Source organism: Dermacentor andersoni, chromosome 4 (genome assembly GCF_023375885.2).
Source record: "Dermacentor andersoni chromosome 4, qqDerAnde1_hic_scaffold, whole genome shotgun sequence".
NCBI classification, from domain to species: Eukaryota; Metazoa; Arthropoda; class Arachnida; order Ixodida; family Ixodidae; genus Dermacentor; species Dermacentor andersoni.
Genome location: NC_092817.1, coordinates 15,062,081 through 15,087,208, shown reverse-complemented (window position 1 = coordinate 15,087,208; position 25,128 = coordinate 15,062,081). Strand labels below are relative to the sequence as shown.

General features: G+C 48.7%; 2 protein-coding genes across 2 annotated transcripts in view; one reads left to right on the top strand and one right to left on the bottom strand.

Annotated features, from left to right (window-relative positions):
• Positions 1-14,669, top strand: part of LOC126535777 (glycine receptor subunit alpha-2-like) — a 32,056-nt gene extending 17,387 nt beyond the window's left edge. The window contains exons 5-7 of the mRNA XM_072287497.1: positions 3,941-4,105; positions 9,659-9,969; positions 14,272-14,669. Coding sequence (XP_072143598.1) covers positions 3,941-4,105; positions 9,659-9,969; positions 14,272-14,619 — 824 coding nt within the window. The 3' untranslated portion in view covers positions 14,620-14,669. The remainder of the gene's footprint in view (positions 1-3,940; positions 4,106-9,658; positions 9,970-14,271) is intronic.
• A 4,830-nt stretch (positions 14,670-19,499) lies between these two features.
• On the bottom strand, positions 19,500-24,634 carry LOC140217081 (uncharacterized). The gene is made up of 2 exons (XM_072287496.1): positions 20,587-24,634; positions 19,500-19,604 (listed from the first exon to the last, which is right to left on the bottom strand). Exons 1-2 carry the CDS (start codon positions 24,397-24,399, stop codon positions 19,500-19,502), a joined length of 3,918 nt encoding a protein of 1,305 aa, XP_072143597.1. The 5' UTR covers positions 24,400-24,634.
• Positions 24,635-25,128: the final 494 nt, after the last annotated feature.

The following is a 25,128-nucleotide window of genomic DNA, read 5'->3' as shown; positions in this document are numbered from 1 at the left end:
TTGCATTGCTTGATAGTTAACTGTAGCGAGCGTAAATTAATTGCTTCCGTCTGATTCCGCATTGACTCGAGCGGCTGTCACGCTATATCGCGATGTGCTGTCGTGTTTCAGTCGGGTTTTTAGACTTCTGCAAGCGCATATCGGTTTCGCCTAGTTTTGTTGAACTATAACGTATTTTCTCGCCACGCATGTGATAGTTTTACGTGGTAAAGCCAGTTCGATGGTGGATCAATGAAGTGAAGAAGCGTTTTGTTCTCGGATATCCGTCCGGGTATGGCAAAGAAAACGAGAAATGTCCTCTCTTCGTGCCACCTGCGAGTCAAGAATTGTTGAACGAATGAAGTGCGAAGGTTACAAAGAGGGAGAGACCTTTATTAAGGAACGACATAGTCCGTGCGCGTCACTTCGCGAATCCTTAGTTTCTGGCAAATGCTACTCCAAGTACACTCTCCCGAAACTTCCCTGCGAAAAGCGCACAGAAGAGCTTCTCGCATGCATATATACTGCGTTATTATGCATGCATGCATGCGAATGCAGCAGTTTCGCCTACAAGAAATCAGCACCGCGCACAAAAAGTCTAGACAAAAGAAAAAGTCGGCTAAGCACTTCAGAACTTAAAATAAACTCCCGCTTGGCTGTGTATTGCATAAACTATAATAGCGTCTCTGAATTTGAAACTCCAATCACGCACGAGAGAAGTGAAACAAAGCCTCGTACACGTCTACTCCCTCGAGTTCCTATCCTCGCAGGTCCAGTGTGACTGACATTGTATACCAACACAGGTGTTCGCCGACTGGTTCGTAACTCGACGTACTCTTTCGGTTAACAACACGCAATAGCGCATATTGCATAAGCTGACGTCCCTTTACCGTTGAGCAATGCGAATCATTTCACTAAAAAGAAAATACAATATAGCTGCGAAACAGTGCAATTGTAGAAGGTTTGGTTTTCGTTCTTAGCGTTTTTGTAGACCCGTTCTCTTTTATTGCTGTTTCCTGCGGCGTTAATCATTCTTCTTTTTCTATTACTATATTTCTTTTTCAAAGAAGCTTTGTGTCATGATATGCAGGCGCAAATTCTAGAAAATGTCTTGGTCTTACATAACCGCGATTGTTTCTTCGCTACTAATAGTGTAAACGGATCGTAGGGTGGAGGCAGTATTCATGTGAGTAGTTTGCGTAGATTAAACTGTAACCAGCTGTAACCAGTGATGGTGGGAAGAGAGTGTCAACACTGGGCTCCTGAAGCGAAGCTGAGGCAGACGACAAACATTTATACACAGTGCCATGTGGTACGTGAAATAAAGCGCAAGCGTTGGTAGCGGAGCGGGAGCTCGAGCAGACGACAGAAGGGAACAGATGAGGGCGAGAGTTAAACGTGGCGATTACAGATGCTGCAGGTGCCGGCACAGCAGCGAAAGAAACGTGCCAAATTTAGCGACTCGGGTTTAGTACCTAGGAATGTCGCCATCTCTGCAAGAAGTGGCGAATCAGCCCGATGCGACCTCAAGAAGGAAGCACTGTTATCAGATCGGTCACCTGAACTATGGCGCGGCGATCGTTCAGCCACCATGGGAATGATGGTTAGATTATGGATCTGTCTGACCGTCGTGCTTTTGGCTTCAGACGCTCTTGTGGCTTTATTACGCGGTATCTTTCATTGGGGTAGATCTTGAAGCAATCTACACCTTTCTGAATTGTCAAAGCAATAAGACTCTGCAAACACGCATCATCACCATCATCATCAGCCTGGTTACGCCCACTGCAGGGCAAAGGCCTCTCCCATACTTCTCCAACTACCCCGGTTATGTACTAATTGTGGCCGTGCTGTCCCTGCAAACGTCTTAATGTCATCCGCCCACCTAACTTTCTGCCGCCCCCTGCTACGCTTCCCTTCCCTTGGAATCCAGTCCGTAACCCTTAATGACCATCGGTTATCTTCCCTCCTCATTACATGTCCGGCCCATGCCCATTTCTTTTTCTTTATTTCAACTAAGATGTCATTTACCCGCGTTTGTTCCCTCACCCAATCTGCTCTTTTTTTATCCCTTAACGTTATACCCATCATTCTTCTTTCCACAGCTCGTTGCGTCGTCCTCTATTTCAGCAGAACCCTTTTCGTAAGCCTCCAGGTTTCTGCCCCATACCTGAGTACTGGTAAGACACAGCTGTTATACACTTTTCTCTTGAGGGATAGTGGCAACCTGCTTGCTGTTCATGATTTGAGAATGCCTGCCAAACGCACCCCTGCCCATTCTTATTCTTCTGGTTATTTCAGTCTCATGGTCCGGATCCGTGGTCACTACCTGCCCTAAGTAGATGTATTCCCTTACCACTTCCAGTGCCTCGCTACCTATCGCAAACTGCTGTTCTCTTCCGAGACTGTTAAACATTACTTTAGTTTTCTGCAGATTAATTTTCAGGCCCACCCTTCTGCTTTGCCTCTCCAGGTCAGTGAGCATGCAATGCAATTGGTCTCCTGAGTTACTAAGCAAGGCAATATCATCAGCGAATCGCAAGTTTCTAAGGTATTCTCCATCAACTTTTATCCCCAATTCTTCCCACTCCAGGTCTCTGAATACCTCTTGTAAACATGCTGTGAATAGCATTGGAGAAATCGTATGTCCCTGTCTGACGCCTTGCTTTATTGGAATTTTGTTGCTTTCTTTATGGAGGACTACGGTGGCTGTGGAGCCGCTATAGATATCTTCCAGTATTTTTACATATGGCTCATCTACACCTTGATTCCGTAATGCCTCCATGACTGCTGAGGTTTCAACTGAATCAAACGCTTTTTCGTAATCAATGAAAGCTATATAAAAGGGTTGGTTATATTCCGCACATTTCTCTACCACCTGATTGATAGTGTGAATATGGTCTATTGTTGAGTAGTCTTTACGGAATCCTGCCTGGTCCTTTGGTTGACAGAAGTCTAAGGTGTTCCTGATTCTATTTGCGATTACCTTAGTAAATACTTTGTAGGCAACGGACAGTAAGCTGATCGGTCTATAAATTTTTAGGCCTTTGGCGTCCCCTTTCTTAAGGATTAGAATTATGTTAGCGTTCTTCCAAGATTCCGGTACGTTCGAGGTCACGCATAGTTGCCACTAATTCCAGCGGTTTCACACTGCCAAAGTGGCCAAATAAGAACGCCCCAAGCATCTGAACGTTTGCCCGCCAGAAATTCTGAAGTGCGTTCTATGCCGCTTCTCGGTGCATGTGTCTTTAGCGTAAAGGTTTCAATATCAGGCTTATGTGCTACAGGTCTTATGTTTGAATCCTCCTGCCGAAAGATTTTGATTATGTTTATGTAATTATTTATAGTGCAGTACCTCGTTACAAATTTTGAGTTTGCAAAGTCACGTAGCCGTTCAAATCCACAAGGACGAAATGTAGACAAATCCACATACTAACCATCATTGCCACGCTGCCCCATGCAGTCGGGCTAACTCAGCCCAACTCGACGCTCGTTCAGCCCGACCGGCTAGGGTTTCCATGAAATCGACAGCCACATTTCAGCATGACAAGCCGACTCGGCCCGCTTTTGTCAGGTTCACGCAAACGCCCTGTTGTTCCAACTCGTATATAGGCCATCCGGTGAGCTCGGCTGGGTCGTAGCACAGATTTCGCTGGTCCGATTCCGGCGGCCCTGTACGCCGTTTTTATCCTTTAACTCGACTTAGCTTACTGATTGGCTGCACGTGCTTTACGTCACTGCCTGTGTCATCGCAGGGAATCGCGTATGTTAAAGCTCACGGTGCGTCTCCCAGTTGAGGAGCTGCTAATTTTCTTAATAGCGTTTTCTTTTTGCTCACAATGTTGTTCGAACACAGGATGGTATTTCGTCAAAAATTTGACCACACGGTGTCGCAGCTGTAAAAAGGTGTTGGGCTGGGCTGCTATCAAACGTACATTCACCGCCCCTCTCTGTCGGCTCGCAGTGGACAGCGATGACCACCAGTCGATTCTGCGCTGGATAGGAGACGAGCAGAGTCCATTCCGCGTTTCCGAGAAGAGCATCCACTTCGACGCGAGTGAGTTTGGCGAGGGCACCTTCAATTTCCTTGGCCTCCTGCCGCTGTTAGTGGTGGACGATTTGCCCGGAGGTAAGAAGCAGTGCAGTTATGCGAACCATGCTGAAAAGTTGCAGTGATAGCGTACCTGCACCATGTATCGCATCGATGAATAAATATAGGCCTACGAGCGGGTGCTGAGTGGTCCAGTAAAGAAAGATAAACGATTTTGCTGCATGAAAAATAGGAACCCGTTCGTCGACTGCAGTCAGAATGTAGTCTATAACGTACCCCTCTCATGTGGTCAGCAATATGTGGTGAAAATCGGCCGGTGTCTTAATGTGCGCCTTCAAGCGCACAATCAAAAAGTTCAGAAGGGCAGGGATGATTTTGCGGCACAACAGGGATGATTTTGCGGCACTACATTGTTCTGAATGCCTTTGTCACCGTCTCTTTTTCACAAGGTGTCGCTTTTGATAAGTCATTTATCGACTTTTTGACGTACGCATTACCGAGAGGCGTATTTTTCCTAGTGTTGTTTGTGCCACACGCATTAATTATAATGACTGTGGTTATACATGCTCATCTCCTACCACGAAAAGAAGTCACAGTCTCGCACGAAAAGTTGGTTTATTGCGATATCAAATTATGAGATAACTTATGCAAAGTCAGGCTCATCGTTAGTAGATAATCTAACGCGCGCACGGGCAAACACGAACACATCTCACTTGATGACCGCGGACACTTGCTGTCAGAACGCTGGCGCGATGAAAAGCGGCAGCAGCATCAAGTGGATTACCCTTCGTGCTGTCTCTTGCTTCAACGCGAACTAGGTGCGCGAGAACACAACGGAGATGAAGCCGTCTGCTTTATCGAGCCGGCTAGCCTTCGACCCCAGCGCAGAGTGCCTCCAAGATAGGACGCGCGCTATCACTCTCACAGGCTGCAGCTGCCGTAGAAGAGGAGATGCGCAATAGCCTGCCCCTGCCCCCTCTCCCACGCTCTCTAGCGCGCGCACGTCCCCCTAAAACAAACTAAGGCATGTTCATTCCATGTGCACCCGTGACGTCACAGACCTTGCCTGACGTTGCGACGGAGAGACACACTCACTTGCGGCTTAGGAAAGCGAGAGCTTCGCCTGCATTGTGTGACCGACAATTTCTTTTTTCCTTATTCCATTTTTTTCGATTTGTTTGGAAACTAAATAGGAGGTAGCTCACGAAAAACATATTCGATGTGTGCCTTTGGCCTGCGAGTACGTCACACTGGCACATTTATTAGGAGTTAGGTGTCGTTTGCGAACGTTTACTGGGGAAAGATGCAGCGCTTGTACTAGAGTATTAAATACGTAAGCACTTCTATGCCTACCCAACGAGGTAGCCCGTCCGTGCTTCACGTAAGACGAGATCGCTTTGAAGATAGGGCCCGCATCAGGGAGCGAGTTGACCTTCGTGCTGCCTCTCGCTTAATTCAACGCCAATTAAGCGGCGAGAACACAGCGCACACGAAGCTATCAGCAGTCGGCGCGCTCTGTCCCCCATCGCAGATCGCTTTCAAGACAGGGCCCACGCGGCCGCGCCATACGCAGCCGCCGCCGAAGTGCGGTTTGTCGCGGTTGACAATGGTTCGCATCGAAAGCAGGCAGCGCTATCGACCACGTGTACGCACGAGGTCCACCAAACGTGACGCTGTTCAATTACGTCAAGTACTACAGCACGCATCGGCCGGTGCTCATCTTCCACGAAGCAGCATCATCATCCAAACACACCATCATATAACATGAGTGAACACTGCTACTACTCGCCTCTTGTTTGTCGTCTTATGATGGTCTCAGTTAATGTTTCAGTGTTTCAACCGCCCTTCTCCGTTTCGTGATTCTTTCGTGGTGTTTCTCGCAATTATACGAAACACAACGCTTACGGCGACGAAACAGAAGGTGATTAGTAGCAAGTGCTTACGCATCATTTAGATAACTCTCACACGAGATTCTGTGTGTAATATTTCAATACCAATATACCAGGCCTTGAATGTGCCCGTCGTATCTTACAGCTATCATTTCTTACAGCCAAAGTTCGGACAATAGATTATTAAAATAAACAATATGGCGTTTTTATTATGTGAGAATGTTCATTTGCAGATGTCTTGCTCAGTTTATTCAACATAATGCACTACAAGTTTATTTTGAGAACAAATACGTTGTTTTCATGGGCAAAAAAACACAGAAAGGAAAAGGACATGCATACAATACGCAACAGGGCACAACTATAAAAATGAATTTCACATGCATATGTATTTCATTAATAACCACATTACCAAATAAACTCAAAATAGCAATACGTAGAAAGAATACTGTTCACAGAATGAAATTCACAGACTGAAATATAAATTTTAACACGCAAAAAAAATTAAGAATACACTTCAAGTTGGCACAAAACTGCTCCTATTGTTATGCTCAAATCCGTAGGGACAGAAAATAAAGGAAGATGTCTTATTTTTTTCAAATTGGGAATCTATATGTTATCAACGATCATATTCATAACTACTGGCTTATTTTTAAGGAAGTTAGGAATTTCGTAGGTCACGTTAGTGTATGTTAGATATGTATATATTCCAGCTTGAACTGAAGCTAGCACACCTGCCACAGCATAAAAAGTGTCGCAACAATCATGAACCGATAACAGGCCGCCAGATTGGATTATGTTAAAAGTTAGACACTATGATATGATCACAGAATATACCAAAATCAATGTGAAGACAAATGTACGAAGCTGACAACAACACTTGTGATATATGTTATGACCAAAGTGTAGAATTCACCAAGATGTGCAGTAGCTAGGCTGGGAATGAGGCATTTCCAGCCGCAACATGTAACAGAGCGCCTGGTTTTATTTTTGTCACGCTCTTCTTTCTGTCTTCACTTCCCCTTTCCCTTCCCCTAGTGCAGGGTAGCAAACCGGAGGTTTTAAGTCTGGTTAACCTCCCTGCCTTTCTCTCATTTGCATCTCTCTCTCTCTGGTTCCTAAACTCTTTCTCACCATGGAAATTTTAACAACTGACGACTGTAAAGGCTGGTTTTACGGGTCTCCATCGTCCGAATCATGTTTCGTGATCCCACATTCTCCAATTCACTGCTACTGGTAGCACCCAAACTATAATTTGTGGATGCAACAGAATCGCAATATCGGCGTCATTTACTCCAAGGCCCAGCAACCGAAGCTATCACAAAGTGCGGATCTTGTGAGAATCGTGATTAGCGAGAAAACTGCGATCACAACGTTTTCTTATGCTTGCTGCGCTATACTGTTATACAAAGGACAAAACACACACACACATGTGCGCAAACTGTCAACTGTTTATTGTTCACTGTCGCACGTCAAATGTATACAGAAGGATGCCATACCAATTATGCAGAACAATATATACAAATATGTTAAATATACGATATATGCAATACAAATATACAATGTATACAGAACGATGCCACATCAACTAGCCCCTAGTCGAAACTTTATTGCGATCACAAACCTTGCGACCCCGTATAGCCTACAGATAGATGCCTGTGTCATCTCGGCGGATTGCTCATTCCCACTTGTCTCTACGGTCATCGTCATTTGGGATGGGGAAAACTCGGAATTTGGTCCCGTTGTTGTAGTTGCCACGACAGTTCGGCACGCAACAGTGGCATACCCTGAGTTACTGGTCACAGAGCTTCACCTTCAGTACAGCAACCAAGCCAGAAAACACTGAGGCATCGTGCACTATCTACAAAAGCACATGCAGGAGGCCTGTCTCCACATCCCTGTCCGGAGTGGCACCCCACACTGGCCCAAAACAGCTCTAAACAGGCTCAGCCAAACCAGCCCTAACCAAGCGTGGCCAGCTGATCAGTGCCCCCTGACAACTCCGTCGGAGAAAGTGGCATGACGTCAGGAAAATGTAGGAAAATGTAGGCTTTGGCATGTCTCTCCGTTTCCCCTCTTGCGCGCGTGAGAAGACGGCGCGATTCGCGCCCGTCTTCCTCCCTTGCGAGCGCGAGATTAAAACGCAGCATCAAGTCACTAAGCTTCTCGGCCCACCGTAGCAAGCTTTCGCTCGCACCTATAACATATGGCGCGAGGCTTTATACAGAACATCAAGGCTACGGCGGCGATCGTGTAGTCATCGTCGTCGTGTGCGTGTGCCTGTGCGTGCGTGTTTCCATTTTTCACTACCGTCTGCATATTAACTAATGACGGAGAAAAGCTATAATTCAAGTGTCAATGACATATCAATCTGCTTCAACTAGGAAAAGTAAGGCAACAGGGATTATCATCAATCTAATTAGGCCCACTGTAGGACATAGACTTCACCCAGAGTTCTCCAATTATCCTCTGCTGGCGTCAGCAGAACGCATCAAACGGCACATTTCCCAACCTTGTCGCATCGACAATGCTAGCCTTAGCATTGCGCTTAGTATCTCAATGTAATATCCTACTGGTCATCTGATGTATGCAACACAACTTGCCAAACTCACTCGCTTCTTATCCACATGGCTGAGGACATGGGAAAAACGCCACTGTATCTCGGCTTGGCAAAGCTCCCATCTTCCGATCATGATCATGTTATACTTAGCTCCTTTCGCATCGCTCTTTGCGGACTCCTTAGCTTGCGTCCAAGCGTCTTTGTCTAGTTTTGTATTCATGGATGATTATAATGGCAGATTATCATGACTAAATATATTTATTTCCGATGATATTGGTAAGCTGCCGTTCGTGACTAAGGAGAGTCTGCCAAATGCAATCGAGCATTTTTTTTTTTTCAATCTCCAGATACAACACCCCGTCCCTCGTTACTATCTTGCCTAGATGAATGTGTTAGGTACTCAATTGATAACCATAGGCTGGTTATCAATAACGAATACTTGTTTTCTCGTCAGTGTATTGAACGATAGTTGGTTTTCCTCTCAGCCTTGAAGCTTAAAATATGCCGGTCCATATCCTGGATCTCTTGTTTGTTGTATGTCTCGGATATTAATTACTTTAACGGGGACTGTCACCAATGTTCAGGTGACTCCCTCCGACGGTGGTTAGTGCCTGTGGTGTTCTAGGAGCTGGTGAGTGTGTGGCCATGTGTTCGATTCCCGGCCGCAGTGGCTGTATTACGATGGACGCCGCATGTTTTATTCATATTTATTTTATTTTTCTATTCTTTATTTTTTAGCTGGGGGGGGGGGGTGTTCACAGAATACAGTATATTCAGGAATTAACGTCTAGATCCTTAGCCACCGGCTAGTTATGGATCTACACACTTCCAGCGTAAGGAGAAAACGGTACAAGCACAGGCACAAAAAAGGGGGAAACTAGAGCGAAATGAAAAGAGGCCATCGGCTTCAGCCCACGCGCGCGCCAGCCCCAGCACCTCGGCGTCGCAGTCGCGAGCCTCAGGGGTATAGAAGGGTTGACTTCAGCTCTCCTGACAAGTGACACTGGCTGCGAGCCCCAATGCCAATGAACCGGTATGCCCGCTGGACGAGACCAATGGGACGAGAACGCTCGTAAGCACAGGGTGCACGTTGTGGACCAATTGGTAAAAATTATCTCCGGAGCCTTTCACTGAGGCGCCTCCCAAGGCGCTGCTCTGAAATTTCAAGCCGATCAAACCGCGCAGGCCGCAGGCGCACGCGACTCGTGGTGCGCGCCGCGTTCCGTCGCCAGCTCCTCGCGGTGCTGATCGACCCGCTGGGGCCGAGCCTGTTTCCGGTGCTCCTGTCGTGGACTGGCTTCTGGCTCGACCCGAGGCGTCCCGTGCCTCGCGCGGCGCTCATGGCGCTCTCGTTCGTGATCCTCGAGCACCAGCAGGTGAGCCACTTTGCCAGCAGAGCGCAGGACCACCAGCTGCGCTCCATCGACGTCTGGTACCTCATCTGCCGGTGCTTCATCATCGCCGCGCTCCTCCAGTACGTCCTCATACTTCACACGGTGAGTGCGGCAACTCCACACGCTGGCCCGCGGAAGTGCAAGAGGGAAAACTCCTTTACCGTTACTATCTTCAATGGACGCCACGGAGCATGACCTCTGAGACTGCACGCACTCGCACTTGCTAGCGAGCGCGATCTCGGAGGCTATGCGCTGATCATAGAGCTTCCGGGAAAAATTACTAGATGGAACTCTGGCGCTAGTGTCTGTAGTACACTCTAAACACGGTGACATACATAAGCGCGCATTTTCGCAAATTCTTGTACATATAAATAAAAGTTGCATCCTTAAGGAATCAAATCTAAAAATTCGAAATTGAAGTCGTAAATTGGAGAGATTGATGCCTTCTAAATGACTGATACAGTAACTAATTCAAAGAAATATTGGGGGACCCACATAGCTTTAACTTGGCGCTTAACCTAAGCAATCCAGCTTAAGAGCCATAAGCTTTCACTGGCATGGATTCTTTATGTACGCAAAGTTATTTACATAGACTGTGAAAAAATATCAGTTCAAAACACAGGTCTCGCTATTCTCAGTTTAGTACAATTGTGTTGCGGTTTGCTGAAAAAAGTACGCATCAGCACTCCACTGACTTCCAAATTGCATAGCCTCCACTGAACATGGGGTGTAGTGGCAAAATCAAACGAAACATCTCGTTTAAATACGAAAAGTTCGAAATAAATTTTTTGGAATACAAATAATACACAATCGATGTGGAAGTAAATATGTTGCTAACAATATTACAGACAAAAGAGACAAATCTGGGCATAATATGTAAAGCGTGGTACTTATGGAACATTACGGAAATTTTAAACAACGTGTAAAGGAAATAAACATTTTCTGACGGGTGAGCTGAAAGCATAACATTACTTGGAAGGTGTACAGGTATTGTGCAACAACATATGGATTATATTATTGAGGATAAAATTTTCAGCATTCCGCTTTCCAATTTCAATAATTCTCGTATCTCAGTGCATGCATATTGTTTACAAATACAGGTGGCTCGTGATGGGCATGACACTTTGTGCATTTCGCGAGTGTTCTTGTCTAAACGTTAACCGCTATAGCCCCTCACAAACTATAGCACAACTATCCACATTGGGCGCCGATTAGTTGTGCTACAAAAACTGCATTCATACCACCTACTAACTTTTATTACCAACATTATTTTACCATTCCTCACAATCAAAAATTACTATTCAGCTGCACGGAGAATAATTTATTTAAAAATTCGAATGCAAGTTATATAAGCACTCACAAGAATGAAAGAACTGAAAATAATCCACAATTGTAAAGTATTCATCTTGAAAGAAAAACTGCTTTGTAATATACAATGTCAAGTCACAGAACCACAGTCTAGCAACTACAAACTTATGTTTATGCAGTATGGTTGAGACTACAATTGAGACCCAAAATTTCATATCAGCATATATAATTGTTTTATAATTATACAATTTAGGATATGCCTTAAAATTGTATTCCTCTTACATTACGCTTCTTAAAAATCCACCTCGCTCAAGTTGTAGTGAATATACGCTCCTGCAGGAGCAGCAAATTCTTTCGCCAAACATTCTTTCAATACTCAGAGGCTTGCCTATCACGAGGCACAAATTTTCGCGACACTAAGGATTTCAGTGAACTACATCAGTACATTATGCAACGTTTTGTTCAGGCTAAAATACACATACCATCGGACACTCGCATATGTGCAGGCCTTTGCATAAAATATTATTTTGTACTGCTTTTTTCGGGCAAAATGCATAATACTCAAAGTTATTGATGCAGTAGATGACCAAGCAGGTCAGCAGGGCTCGTTAAAGTATTTTTTTTCTGAACTTTGCTGACGTTTAGAGTAACTTTCAGCATAAAAGAAAGTGTGCTTGAAGGACGGCGTCTGGTGCTGAAATGTCTTCATTCGGCGTGGGAGTCTGGAAATTGTGCAGCACTATGGCTGACAAATCATGCCCTTCATAATTCACTTCTAGAAATCGACTCATGCAGGCCTTCATTCAGTTTGCACTACGGCAGCATCTGAAAGTTCTAAGGTGGGATTACTTTGTTAGTCCGCCCTTTCTATTGCGTCATCGTTATCGTGTCGTCGTTCGTCGTCGTCAGGCCATCTCCTCACCCTCGCTTTCACCCTCCACGTGTTGCGCAGAAAAAAAATCCGACAGAACCCGTCTCACGGTGACTGCCGACGACAGTGCAACTGGCATTCAAGCACGATGTGGCGACACGCCGTATTGCCACCGCCGAAGCGCGTCATGTGTGAGCCGCGTTCTTCAGCCGGGTTCCTCTCTCGCGCTCCCCTCTGCACACGCTGCGCCATCTAGGCACGCGCCCATTAAGCCCCCTCCTTTTGCATGGCCTCCAATATTGCACCGGTGGCACGCGCCGGTGCGTGCTTCCGCTCAGAAACAGCCCTTCGCTGCCCGCAGGTATTCGTGGAACAGCGCTAAAGCGCCCGTCTGTTCTGCTTGAGGCAACCGTGGGTCGGGGGTTTCGTTCCGTTCAGCACCAGAGAAATTGTAGAGGTTTCTTTTTTTTTTTTTTAAGCGGCGTAAGAAAGATGGATGGCGTAGGCTGAGAGTGTCAATCGCATTAAAAAACTTCGACCCTCACCGCTACAACTATATAAATATCAAACGCATGCCCCTGTGGCAACGCGCAGTTGGTAGCTGAAAATGCCAGTCACTGCCCAATCACGCACACTTCGTAGTTGGTGCGAGGTTTTGCGCGCTAGGCAAGGCTGTGAGAGTCTCGTCATCTATTCATTTCATGCATTTCGGAGGTTACAGCAGGGATTACTGTAGCGGACGAAGACGACGTTTTGTGCACCGCAAAAAAGATGTTCCTGAGAATATGGCGGTGCCCATTTTGAGAGAGAGTGCTTCTGTCGAAGTAAATGAGTTCATACCCGAAGGAATCGCCGAAGTGTGCAGGCTTCTTTAAAACGATTATTCCTTTTTTTTTTTTTGCCTATACACCCGCCTATTTTTCCGACTGTCCTACTGCCAGTTTCATGCCAAAAGTGGGCTGATCCTGGAGATAGTGTAATCAAAGCGGTTCCCGGACAGCGTGCAACAGCAGACGATCTTCGAGGTGATGTAAACAAAACTGGGTCGATCCCGGACACATTGTAATCAAAGGGGTTCGCTTGGTGGGTCGATCCTTAGGACACAAATGTGTACCCCCGTCGGTTTTAATGTGGCTTGTAATGCAAGCCGATCCTGCAGGCAGTGCAGTCCTGATAATCCTGATAATGCTGTCGCGTAACAGCATGCCGATATAGCTTCTTTGCCCATACCACGTTTGGCGTGCCTCGCCGACTAAACGTGTAGTTGGGGGTTCTCCCACACAGCTGAGGCGCGTAGAGGGAGATGACGAAAAGCATTTACAGGACCAAAGACATTTACAAAGTGAAGAAGCCTTCTCACCGTATAGACGTGTTCGTCAGAGGCGTTGAAGGTCAAACATGCATCGCGATGTTTCATATCTTTGCACGTACGCCTCTGGTCACAACGCATCCTTCCCCATTCGCAAAACGTCACATTAACCGGCAAGTCATCGCTCCATCCACTATGTGAGGTCGTGTGAACTTTTGTTCGCATTTAAGCAGAATCTGTAACTACATAAGTTGCAAATAAAATGCAATTGCAACTTAAGCATCGTATGTTGGATCCGCCACTTTTCTTTTCACCCTTCCTCCTTCCATCGATGAATTAGTTAATTTTCTATTTATTTATTTATTTATTTATTTATTTATTTATTTATTTATTCTAGCGTTCAGCCTTTCTGACTTGAAACCAGACCCTCGTTTGTAGCGCGTTCCATTCTGGGTGCCATGGGAATATATACTTTTTGATAATTCAATCGGAAATCGTCTACTATCATAACAAAAAGTTGTAGGCCAGTGCTCCGAAATAAACTCCGCGCAGAAGGCTTTATTCGCACTACTCAGGTAGAGAGAGCGCGTTGATTGGAGATTTTTCCCCTACCCCTTCCCCCATGCAAGGTGGCCAACCGGAAATATATCTCGTTAACCTCACTGCCTTTCTATCCATATTCTCTCTCTCTCTCTCTCTCTCTCTCTCTCTTTGAGAAACCTGTGCATTTCAGATATAAAAAGCGACCAGTTTATTTCAACGGAGCGCGAAGAGAAGTCCATACTCCTGAGAAATGCCAGAACTCTGTTAGCTGCTCGTTAACACTGTGATAGCCAACTTTTTCGTACAGCGTTATTTCTTTCTCTTTCTTCCTTCTTTCCTGTCCCTCCCTCTTTCCTCTCCTTCTCCTCCCAAGGCGGACAACTATCGAGATGCTGCCATCGCGCCCCCCACCGCGACTGCGTCACCGCCTCGCGGGGCCTCCTCGGGCGTCGACGTGTTCTCGCCGACGTCGCCGAGCGCCACTGCCGGCGGCTGCTGCTCGCCGGGAAAACTCGCCGCCTTGTCCGAAGCTTCGCCCGTGGCCGCCGCAGCGGGGCTGGCGCGCGTGGTCCGGCTTTCACCTCGAGAGATTGACGACGCGTGCAAGACGCTCTTCCCGCTGGCGTTCCTGCTGGCGTCGCTGCTGTACGCCGGCGCTTTCGCCGGACCCTTGGTCACGTCCAAGGACTTCGCCAAGCTGCCCGTCCGGTGGGCGGAGTGACGACTCCGCACCGACAAAGCATTCTTAGTGTGAATGCCTCGCGAACAGTATGTGTGTGAAGTGTGGTTTTCAAGGCATAAATATATAAATATTAGTATTAAAAAGCAGCATATTATAAGGAGAAACGATTTTATTTGCAGAGAATTATATACAGGCTGAATATTATGTAGACATACATACACGCAGTACGCCAGAAGGCCATTGGAAGTCAAAAGGACCAGTTTAGGGAAATCAGTGTACTAACCGTCATTCCCCCCTGCTCGCAGTTCTCGTGGACACTAGCGCCACAGTTCTCTCTAGTACTTGGAGAATGTGCGAAACTTTATCCTTGAAACGGTAAAGTGCTTCTTCGCTGCACCTTCCTAGGTGGCACGCCATCCCGTTAAACGCGTTCAGCGTTAGAGGCCAGGTGCGTCGGAAGTGCGCCCCGAACTCGGTAAGAAAGCTTCGCTTTAGACACGTGCAAGCAATAATAAATAAGGCGTGCGGTGCTCGGCAGTCATTGGTCTGACGTCCGGAAATCGTAGGTCTTGTAAGCGTATGCTGCACAGTGTTAATTTTTCGTTTTACATTCTTTTTTCTCGTAATAGCTTGCCTAAAAGGTTAGCTGTAACACCCTATATATAATTCACTCCTCAAGCTGCAGTAGCATTTTCTTCCGCTTTATAACAATGTATCTTCGTGCGTTGCTGTAGCAGTACACCGCGAAAGAAGCTCTTCGAAAATTAGATCTTGAACAGATCGCAACTCGCGTTATCGTTTGTGACGCCCGCAGCCAGGACATGGACTTGTTCATAATTTGTCACGTAGGATATAGCAGGGCAAGTCCGGTACTTGCTATTTCTGCCCAAACTAGCACATCTACACACCCTGCTAAAGCCACCATAACAAAGGTTCCGGCTTTAATTTTCTTCCCTTTCCATGCCGAATCTGCAAACTGCCTACAGTTTTAGGTTCGTCGATGACTTTCATTCGCTTCGTTCGCTTCGTTACTTGTGCAAGAGAACGCGCACCAATGTAGACGGACTCGCAACCCCCCCCCCCCCCCCCCCTGCTATTATATACAGCACAAAGATGCAGAAGTACTGAGCAAAGCTACCTTGATTCAGCATTGGTTCTATCAATCGCCGTGATATGGAAATGCATGTTAATCCGCAACGGATATGTACAGAAGCACGCTGTTGGTAGAGTGTGTCGGAGTGGCAGACAAAAATTCGCCACCCCGGCCCTGCGAAAGTGGATGTCGAGCGAAGCTGTTGAAAACCGCCACAACTGCTGAGGGGGTATGCAATGCTTTATTGCTTTAGAGTAATGGTAATTTTGACAGCACGTCGCCGCCCATAGCGGTGCTGAAACATCAAAATCAATTGCTAGACTGGTATTTACATACACGAAAGGCTAGGGTCGTCACTCCTCACGTCGCAAGCAGCCGTCGCCGCGGCAGCTTGCGCAACAGCAATAATTACCGGGAAACTTATGCGAGGAGCGCTACGTGATTCGCATTGTTATCAGGAGCGCCTTATCAATTATGTGGTTCGTATGAATACTTTAACGCAATATCGTTAAGGCGCCCGGTGTGGCAGAAAATCCGGCGTCCGCGCCCGGCGTCGTTGCGACAAAAAGATTGACTGAACTAATTGAATTTCTCAAGCTAAAATACGTGGAAAATTTGTAAACTACGACTTGCACAGAACCTACAGACATGATAGCTCTCGGAACGTAATTTGAATATACGTGAAAACATAATCCTGTTAAGCGAAATCTCAAACCTCTTTTCTAGCGTTTCTACAATGCATATACCGGAGACGAAGTACACCATTTTCGCACGCCCGCTTCCTTGAAACACTTTCAGATGGCGCTTGCCTCCGCCGCATCGCGGCCTATATATGCAAGACACCGCGTTTCTACCAGAATGCCCACCTTCGTGCATTGCGTTCGCCACGAGCGTTTCCCGGTAAACATTACGGTTACATATACTGCAGTTATCGGGAAGTGTGAGAAGCAGTCAGGGATCTTTGAATGCTATACTCTTAAAGGCGAAGCTTAAGCGCCCTCCAAATTTTTGTGCTTGTTCTTTATTGAAATGTACGCTGTTCTGTTTGTTGCATGCGTGATTCCTAAGAATGTATGCACTGTTCGCTTCACTTTGCGGAGTGCTTGAAGCCTCTGCCTAAGGGGGTATGGCCATTGTTCCTGGACTGCACGGCCCCGGGATCGGCCCACATTTTTCGCTAACGGACGCGGACACGAAAAATGCGTGCATTGCGTTCGCCACGAGCGTTTCCCGGTAAACATTACGGTTACATATACTGCAGTTATCGGGAAGTGTGAGAAGCAGTCAGGGATCTTTGAATGCTATACTCTTAAAGGCGAAGCTTAAGCGCCCTCCAAATTCTTGTGCTTGTTCTTTATTGAAATGTACGCTGTTCTGTTTGTTGCATGCGTGATTCCTAAGAAAGTATGCACTGTTCGCTTCACTTTGCGGAGTGTTTGAAGCCTCTGCCTAAGGGGGTATGGCCATTGTTCCTGGACTGCACGGCCCCGGGATCGGCCCACATTTTTCGCTAACGGACGCGGACACGAAAAATGCGTGCATTGCGTTCGCCACGAGCGTTTCCCGGTAAACATTACGGTTAGATATACTGCAGTTATCGGGAAGTGTGAGAAGCAGTCAGGGGTCTTTGAATGCTATACTCTTAAAGGCGAAGCTTAAGCGCCCTCCAAATTCTTGTGCTTGTTCTTTATTGAAATGTACGCTGTTCTGTTTGTTGCATGCGTGATTCCTAAGAAAGTATGCACTGTTCGCTTCACTTTGCGGAGTGCTTGAAGCCTCTGCCTAAGGGGGTATGGCCATTGTTCCTGGACTGCACGGCCCCGGGATCGGCCCACATTTTTCGCTAACGGACGCGGACACGAAAAATGCCGACCGCCGAGAAGCTAACAGCTTCTCTGTAAAACTACCTTTAGGAAAACTCGCCGGTGCCTGAAGCTTCGCCACTGTTCGGTTCACTTTGCGGAGGGTTTGAAGCCTCTGCCTAAGGGGGTACGAGCCATTGTTCCTGGACTGCACGGCCCCCAGGATCGGCCCACATTCTTGGCTAACAGACGCGGACACGAAAAATGACGACCACCGAGAAGCTAACAGCTTCGCTGTAAAACTACCTTTAGGAAAAGTCGCCGGTGCCTGAAGCTTCGCTCAGTTGCCAGCAATAAAACACCCCCGCCTTTCCTCGCGCCTGCCGCTCTGTATGTGCATACATGTCACAGTACAGCACACGCATGCTTAGTAAGAACCCCTGATAAAACAATATCTTAAATAAGTTGGATGTCGACCAGTCACGGTGAAATGACAACTTCGTGATCAACACTAAACAGTCCGCATGCCTTGAAAACTCCAAACTGTGCGATTGCATAAATAGTGGGTCTAGTTGACCCACAATTTGTATATTGCGCAAACTAAGAAATGCACGTTACCTAACGCTCGTACAATAGGTTTTATACGGGTCAGGACTTTACGGTATGTTTGTTTTCGCCCTCCATGGAGTTATAAATCAAGCGATCGCGTGAGTAAACAATACAGTTTACAAGCCCAGACAACTGTTGAAAGAGAAGGCGTGCATTTCGAAAAGTGGTGCCAGCATAGTGTATTTGACAAAATAAGCAAAGCAGAAGAGCGTTCCAGCATCCGACAGACCACGTGTCGAAGAAATTATATTTTTCCTTGTGTCGATCGAGTTTTTTTTACTTATTTCGCTTTACACGTCGATTCGGCGAAGCTGTCTCGTCTTCGCGTTGAGAAGACTCATGGCTTGTCGAGGGTGCAGCTCTGTCCAGGTTCGCCTGGCCGGATCTGTCCGTGCTCGGCTGGTCGGATCTATCCGCAGTCGACTGGCCGGGGCTGTCCACTTCCGGCTCCGACGACGGCGTAAAAGTCCCGGAGGTGCTCCTGCCGCCTTGCGTATGTTTCTTATATCTGTGGTGCTTTCGCCGCTTTCTCGGTGAACCACGCTTTCTCTTTCCATCCCTCGCCGACTGTTTCGACGCTGTCCCAGGCGGCGAGCCTGCTTCCGGTTCGTCGATCTGAGAGCTGGGTATGGCGAACTCGAAAGGGGGAATGGAGAGGAAGTAGTAGTCGTCCGGGTTCTGCGTCCAATCCAATTCCGGTGACGCGGTGCTGTTGAACAGGTCACTTACCATCGGAGGCTCGTACTCACCCTCCGATGAAGACGGCGTGGTCTGGTAGTTGGGAACCTGCAAGCCCTCGTACAGCGTGATCTGCTCCTCGATGGTGTCTTGCTCATCATCTGTGGAAGTACTTTGCCGCTTTGACACGAGGGGTCGAGTTTCCACTTCCACAAGGCCCCTATCTTCGCTATCGGCGCTGCTCTCTGGCTCGACGCTCGTCGATAGCGTCGACTCTGGTACTCTGGTGTCACCAAGCATGCCGTTTATCATGCCTAGTGGGTGATCCAACATTTCTCTGCTAGTTTTCGTCGGCGAGCGCTCGTCAGTGTGTACTCTTGGGTGAACACTCGTAACGCTCTCTGGCCGTGTAACGTCAGACACCACGTGGTCTTTTGGGGCCGGCGATCGACCCAATTTTTTTCCCTGTTCGCGTTTTTGAATCACAGCCGTGATATCGGACTCGGTGGACAACGAATCCTCGGATTCTCTGCGCTCTAAAACATGCGCCGTTCCTCTCGCGGCTGACACGAGTTCCTCTTGGCTGAATCTTTGTGGAAGAGTTCCTTGAACGACCACAGGCACCGTGTCTTCTGCTACAGCGCTCTCAGACACTGTGATTTCTGATATTGGTCTCTCCGACAGTGTGCTGTCTTGCAGTTCAACCAAGTGGCGCGCTTTCCCCAGAGTCGTAGATTTCACTGTATCGCCTCTATCTCCGGTGGTTCTTCGCGGATAAGCTTCTTGCAGAGCCCACGGCCCTGTGCCACTCGACACAGTTCCCTCGGAGGTGGTGGTACTCTCTGCAAGTGTACTATCGCACACCACGCTTTCTGGCAATGGAATTGGTGGCCCCATTTTGACGGGCGTTGTGGTCGCACCTTTCTCACCTCTCTGGTCACCGTTTCGTCGTGAAAGGGTTTCTCGTGGTGGGGTCGCTACGATTATATTCGTTGGTGCACACCGTGTCAATGTGTGCTCAGACGCTTCAACTACTGGTCTTGGTATTTCTGGCACCTCCTTTTGTACGGGCTCAACGTTTTGTCCACTGGTTCTTCGTGAAAGGGTTTCTCGTGGTGGTGTCACTCCAATTATATCCGTTGGTGCTCCCTCTGTTAATGCGCCCTCAGACACATCAACAAGTGGTCTTTGTATTTCTGGCACCTTCTTTCGTACAGGCTCTACTTCTTTCCCACTTGTTCTTCGTGAAAGGGTTTCTCGTGGTGGTGTCGCTACGATTCTCTCCGTTCGCGCACTACCTGTTGGTGCGCCCTCAGACACTTCAACTAGTGGACTTAGTATTTCTGGCACCTCCCTTTGTACAAGCTCTACTTTCTGCCCACTTGTTCTTCGTAATTTCGCCGGGGCCATTGACGACGCACTCACTGACGCTAGTTTTTCTCGCGGCTTCTCCAGCACCATCCGTTCTGCTACGGTACTTTTCGGTGCCATTGCCTTGACATGGGCAGGTTTACTTTTATCCGGCGTTGAAGCTGACGGAGACACAGCTAGCACCGGCTCGTCATTTTGCTGGTTGCTTATACGGGAAGAAAGCATCGGCGGCATCCGTGACGCCACGCGTTCTCGTGCTTCATGTGTTTCATCTTTTCGCGGCTCCTTCTCAGGCGTAAGCCCCTCTACCTCGGCACTTTTCGGTGGCGTGCCCTGATGGAGAATAGGCTTAGTCCTACCTGGCGTCGAAAGCACAGTTGAGGCCTTCGCTGGCCCCTTGTCCCTCTTTGACTGGCTTACTACTTGCGCATCGGCCTTTTGGCGTTCGCCTACCTTGTGCGCTTTCACCACGTGAAGTGACGTAAGGGTGACGGACGGCCGCTCCGCACCACTGCCATGCTCCGGGACCTTTTCAACGCCACCATCGCTCTCTGGACTCCTCCCTGGCTTCCACTTAGGCAAGTGACTCTTTGCACTGTCTATCATTCCTTTTTTGCTCCTAGCAACGTCATCATGAACATTGACTTCCGGCGGAGACATCATCTGCTGCAAATTTGTCGTAATGTCGCCATCTTTACCGGAATGCTTGGGCGGTGGCGAGTCAGTAGCTCCAACGTGGGCGGCAGGCTTTATGTTCTCGCTGATCTTGTGCGCCGTCTTCGTTGGGCGAGGAAGACCCCGCTTGTCCGCACCCTTATCGGACAGTGAAGTCACTGGCACCTTCTTTTGAACTATAGGAGGAGTAAAGCTCTCTTCTATTTTCGGCTCCTGAGCGTTCCCGACGGCCGCAAACAACCGAGTCTCCACTGACTCCTCGGCAAACTCCTTTTCTGCACCGTCTTCCAACGGACGATCGCTCTTGTGCCTGGATGGAAAAGGCACCCTTGTGACAACAGGTGGTTCAACACAGCTCTCTCTCCGGCTTCGGACCCTGACGTCCTCCGGAGACAGCGGAGGTGGCGGGCTTTCAATGTCAAAGTTGATCTCTGGTTCAATGAGAAAATGCTTGCTTTTTCGCTTTTTCACAATAGGTTTAATCTGACGAAGGTCAGGAAAAGTTGGCTCTGCTTCCGACATGCATGGAACTAGCTTTCCTTCTAGAGCTGTAGGGAATGGGATTGGTTCTTGAACCGGAAGAGCCCGCACAGCTTCTAAGTCTGGGTGCGAAGGTACAGATTCTTGGGTCGGAAAAACTGGCCCTTGCACAATTGATGGATACCCGCCCATTTCTTCGCGCCGAGTCGGAGAGCCCCACTTTGCGTCTCCCGGTGGCTTCGTCTCACATTTCAACCGCCCTTCCACCATGGTGTCCTCTGCGTATCCCACAAACCCGGCTTTTTTGGCCTCGTCACGCTGCTGGAATAAAGGTACGCGAAGGATATTCTGCTTCATTCCCGCACCAGCATAAGCGCCAAAAAAGAAAGGTCCTTCTTCTGGGACCTCCGGTGAGAATCCGCCTGCATTTTTCGACTTACGCCCGCCCTTACGTCTCTTGCCTTTCCGCTTCAAAGTTCTTAAGGAGCCGTCTTCATGCTTGGTGTCTTGAGTGAAGCCAATACCTCCTGCGAACGCGTCCCCCTCTGCAGCTGGCATGCCGGACAAGGCGCCTTCGTGACCACTTGGAGGAACGTCACCCGCCACAGCAACTGTTTGTGTCTCCGGGTATTCAATGAGCTGCCTCTCCGGATGCTTCCAATTACACGGCTCCTCCTCGAACAGAAAGCTTCCCGTCCCGTCAGAATCTGCTTTGCGTACGGCCGGCTTGTACTCTATTGTATCTGTCAAAACCTCACTACCACCTATCTGACTTGACGCCGAATCTTTCCGATACGTGAAGTCATCAAGCGACGATATCGAGCAGGTCTCCGCGGCAAGCTCGCACGCAGTCGCTTTTTCCTTGGCGTCTTTCCCTTGACTGAACACGGAGCCCTTCGCTAGAAGTGTCGCTTCCTCGGTAATCTGCAAGGATCGTCTTAGCCCGGCGTCTTCAGACTCATCCGTAAGCGGCACCGCGAACGGTTTTTGCGGCATTCGCTTCTTTTTCGCTTTCGCTCGCAAAATTCCGAATTCTGCGGGCAATTCTTGGGAACCTTGATCCATTTTCGCCTTCATATATCTACGTTGCGGAAGCTCAGCGGTGGGTGCTTCAGAGAACTGCGGTACTGTCCCGAATTTCTGCGCTGTCGACGGAAAGATCCTCTTCTCAACACTAGCGAACTGTGGAACCTGTTCTTTTCCTTGTGAAGTGGTAGGCAAGACGTCTGCCTTCATCTCAGAAAACTGCGGCACTTCCTCTTCTTCCTGCACTGTCCAAGGCGGTATCTTATCTACCATAGAGACTTTCGACTGCGCAACCATAGGCAAAGGCTCCTCCGCTACATTGGAAAACTTAGGCGCTCGCTCTTTCTGGGCAGTAACCAAGGGCTTCTCCAGTTCGGCCGCCTGCAGTGTACTGTCTTCCTCTGCGGTCACCGGGAAAGGTTCGTCCTCTGATAAACGGGACCTGCGGGAAGAGCGCCGGGACTTCTTTTTGTGCGACTTCTTCCTACGAGAAACGTTATCTTCTGGAGGTCCTTCTTCCTCTGTGCGACCTTCCTTTCGTTCTGTAAGTGGTTTGTTCAACGCTTCCAACTCATTCAGGGGTTCAATGTCGGCTTTCACAACATTTTCCGAAGGCCTAAATTCCACATGTGGTTCGGCGGTGGCGTCAGCCTTACCGCGGAAAAACAGGGCGGACTTGGGCGGTTTATCTTTTAAGGCAGCGTCTACGTCCTTTGCCTGAGGCTTTTCGTCAGGCTGAGGTACGTGTAGATCGTCGAAATTCAAATCGCCCGAAGACTCCAAGCAGCTGATGAACCTCAGGATGTCAGACTCGGTGCAGCTCTTCTGCTTATGGCCGGCAGCCCTGTCGGGCGAGCGCAAGCGTTTCGGCGAAGTCGTCCTGCGGGCGGCCATCCAGAGGCTGCGCACACGTTGTTCGAACAGGAAGGCGATAGCGGTCAAAAGCGCGACTTCAGCGCATATCACGAAGAAAGGTACGAGGGGGGAGGGCGGAACGCTCACGACGACTGTGAAGAAGGCGCGGTCCTGACTGTGGCCGTTGTCCACGAGGCACGCAAACGTGGCCTCATCGCGCTTTCCCAGCCTACGAATGACGAGCGTCCCGTAGTCGTCAGCTCCCTTCCCACCGTACTTGAACTTGGAGCTCCGGAATGCGTTGAGCAGGTGCCCGTTTCTGTACCAGCGGATGGTCGGCCTCGGGTACCCATCGATCTTGCAAGAGAGGAAGCCGTCGTGACCCTCCTTGAAGCGCTTCGACTGGCTTGTGCGAATCTCAACCTTCAGCCCGACCACGATCGCAGCCGTTTCGTTGACGACGCGGCCGAGCGCGACACAGCTATAGTTGCCGACGTCGCTGCGCTCCGGCTTGTTGATCACCAGCGACTGGTCCTTGTAGACGTACTTGTCGCCAGAACGCACGGTCGCGTTCCCCTTCATCCAGACGATCTTGGCGCTGCGGTCGGCCGGGTAGTCGCAGGTGAGCCGCAGAATATCGGCACCCGGCGTCAGCGTGATGCCGGAGCCCGGAAAGCCCTCGTTGGTGCGGATCGTCGACTCGAACACGTTCACTGTCACGTCGCTCTCGGCGACCAGTCGCGCGCATCGCTCGTGCGATGCCGAGCACCTGTAGGTGCCCGAGTGGGAGACCGACACGTTGTCGACGCTCAGCAGCGGGCTGGACACGCGGCTGCGGTCGCCGAACAGCCACGTGATCTGCGGGTCGGGACGAGCGTACGCGCGGCACTCGAGGTTCACGCGCGCCCCTAGCGGAGCGTACACGGCGCCTTCCAAGGGCTCCAGGCGCACGGGCGTCACCAGCTGCAGGACATGTGCCATGCCGGCCGAGTCGTTCATCGCCGAGCGTGCACGGGAGCAGCCGTACGCGCCGGCGTCGTCTTCGCTGGCCCTCCGTATCTCCAGCGTCCTGCCGACGGCCAGGAACCGGTCATTGTCGGGAAATAATTCCTCGCCGTCCTTGAACCAAGTCAGATTCTCTCCGTCCGGAGCCACGATACCGCAGCGTAGTCGGAGGGATTCATTTGGAACCTGAGCAGATATCCGTAGTCTGTACAAAGTTTCTTCCATTATCAGTCTTTCTCGATTTCGCGAACTTCGAATTATATAAACAGCACTAGCTCTTTCTTTTTCACTGATTTGCGTTTCTTCAAGCGCAAAGTGCTTTTTTTGCACTTTTGCATGCTTGTTGCTGCCATACCTTTTTGAGGTACACGGTGGTCCTTTATTACAGCGAACACGCGAGCGCGTGGCCTGTGCTCTGCCGAGGTAGGGTGCCTCGACATCGAGGCACCCTACTGCTGGATGGATGGATGGATGGATGGATGGATGTTACGAGCGTCCCCTTTCGAACCGGGCGGTGGGTTGCGCCACCAAGCTCTTGCTATTATACAGCTTAATGCCCTACCTAGGTTAAAAAAAGTAAAACAAAAAGGCACAATGAATTCCCACAACCAAATTTTCTGACCCCCTATTCTGAACTTTGTTTTTGTACGTCCCCGTATTTTGTCATTTCCCTACTTTTCTTCCAACAAACTTCCAATCGCCTCTTACAAATCTCTATTACATGTTTACTTTTCGCCTGCTATCGCTGAACCCAAGGGCTTCATGAGACCAGTGGTGCCTAAATCAACCGCTGGGCAGATGTCTTCACATTCTAATAAAACATGCACCATCGTTTCCCTAGCTTTACCGCAGCAAGCACATTGCTTCTTCTTCCTTCTTATATCTCGCTTTATAGGTGCGTGTTCTAAGGCATCCTGATCTCGCTTCGAAAAGTAATGAGCTTCCCTTTGAGTT

Coding starts and splice junctions, on each gene's coding strand:
- LOC140217081 (XM_072287496.1), bottom strand. CDS start 24,399: ATGGAAGAAACTTTGTACAGACTACGGATATCTGCTCAGGTTCCAAAT. Junction 19,605..20,586: donor ACGTGGTGAAAGCGCACAAG/GTAGGCGAACGC, acceptor GTACACTTGCAG/AGAGTACCACCACCTCCGAG.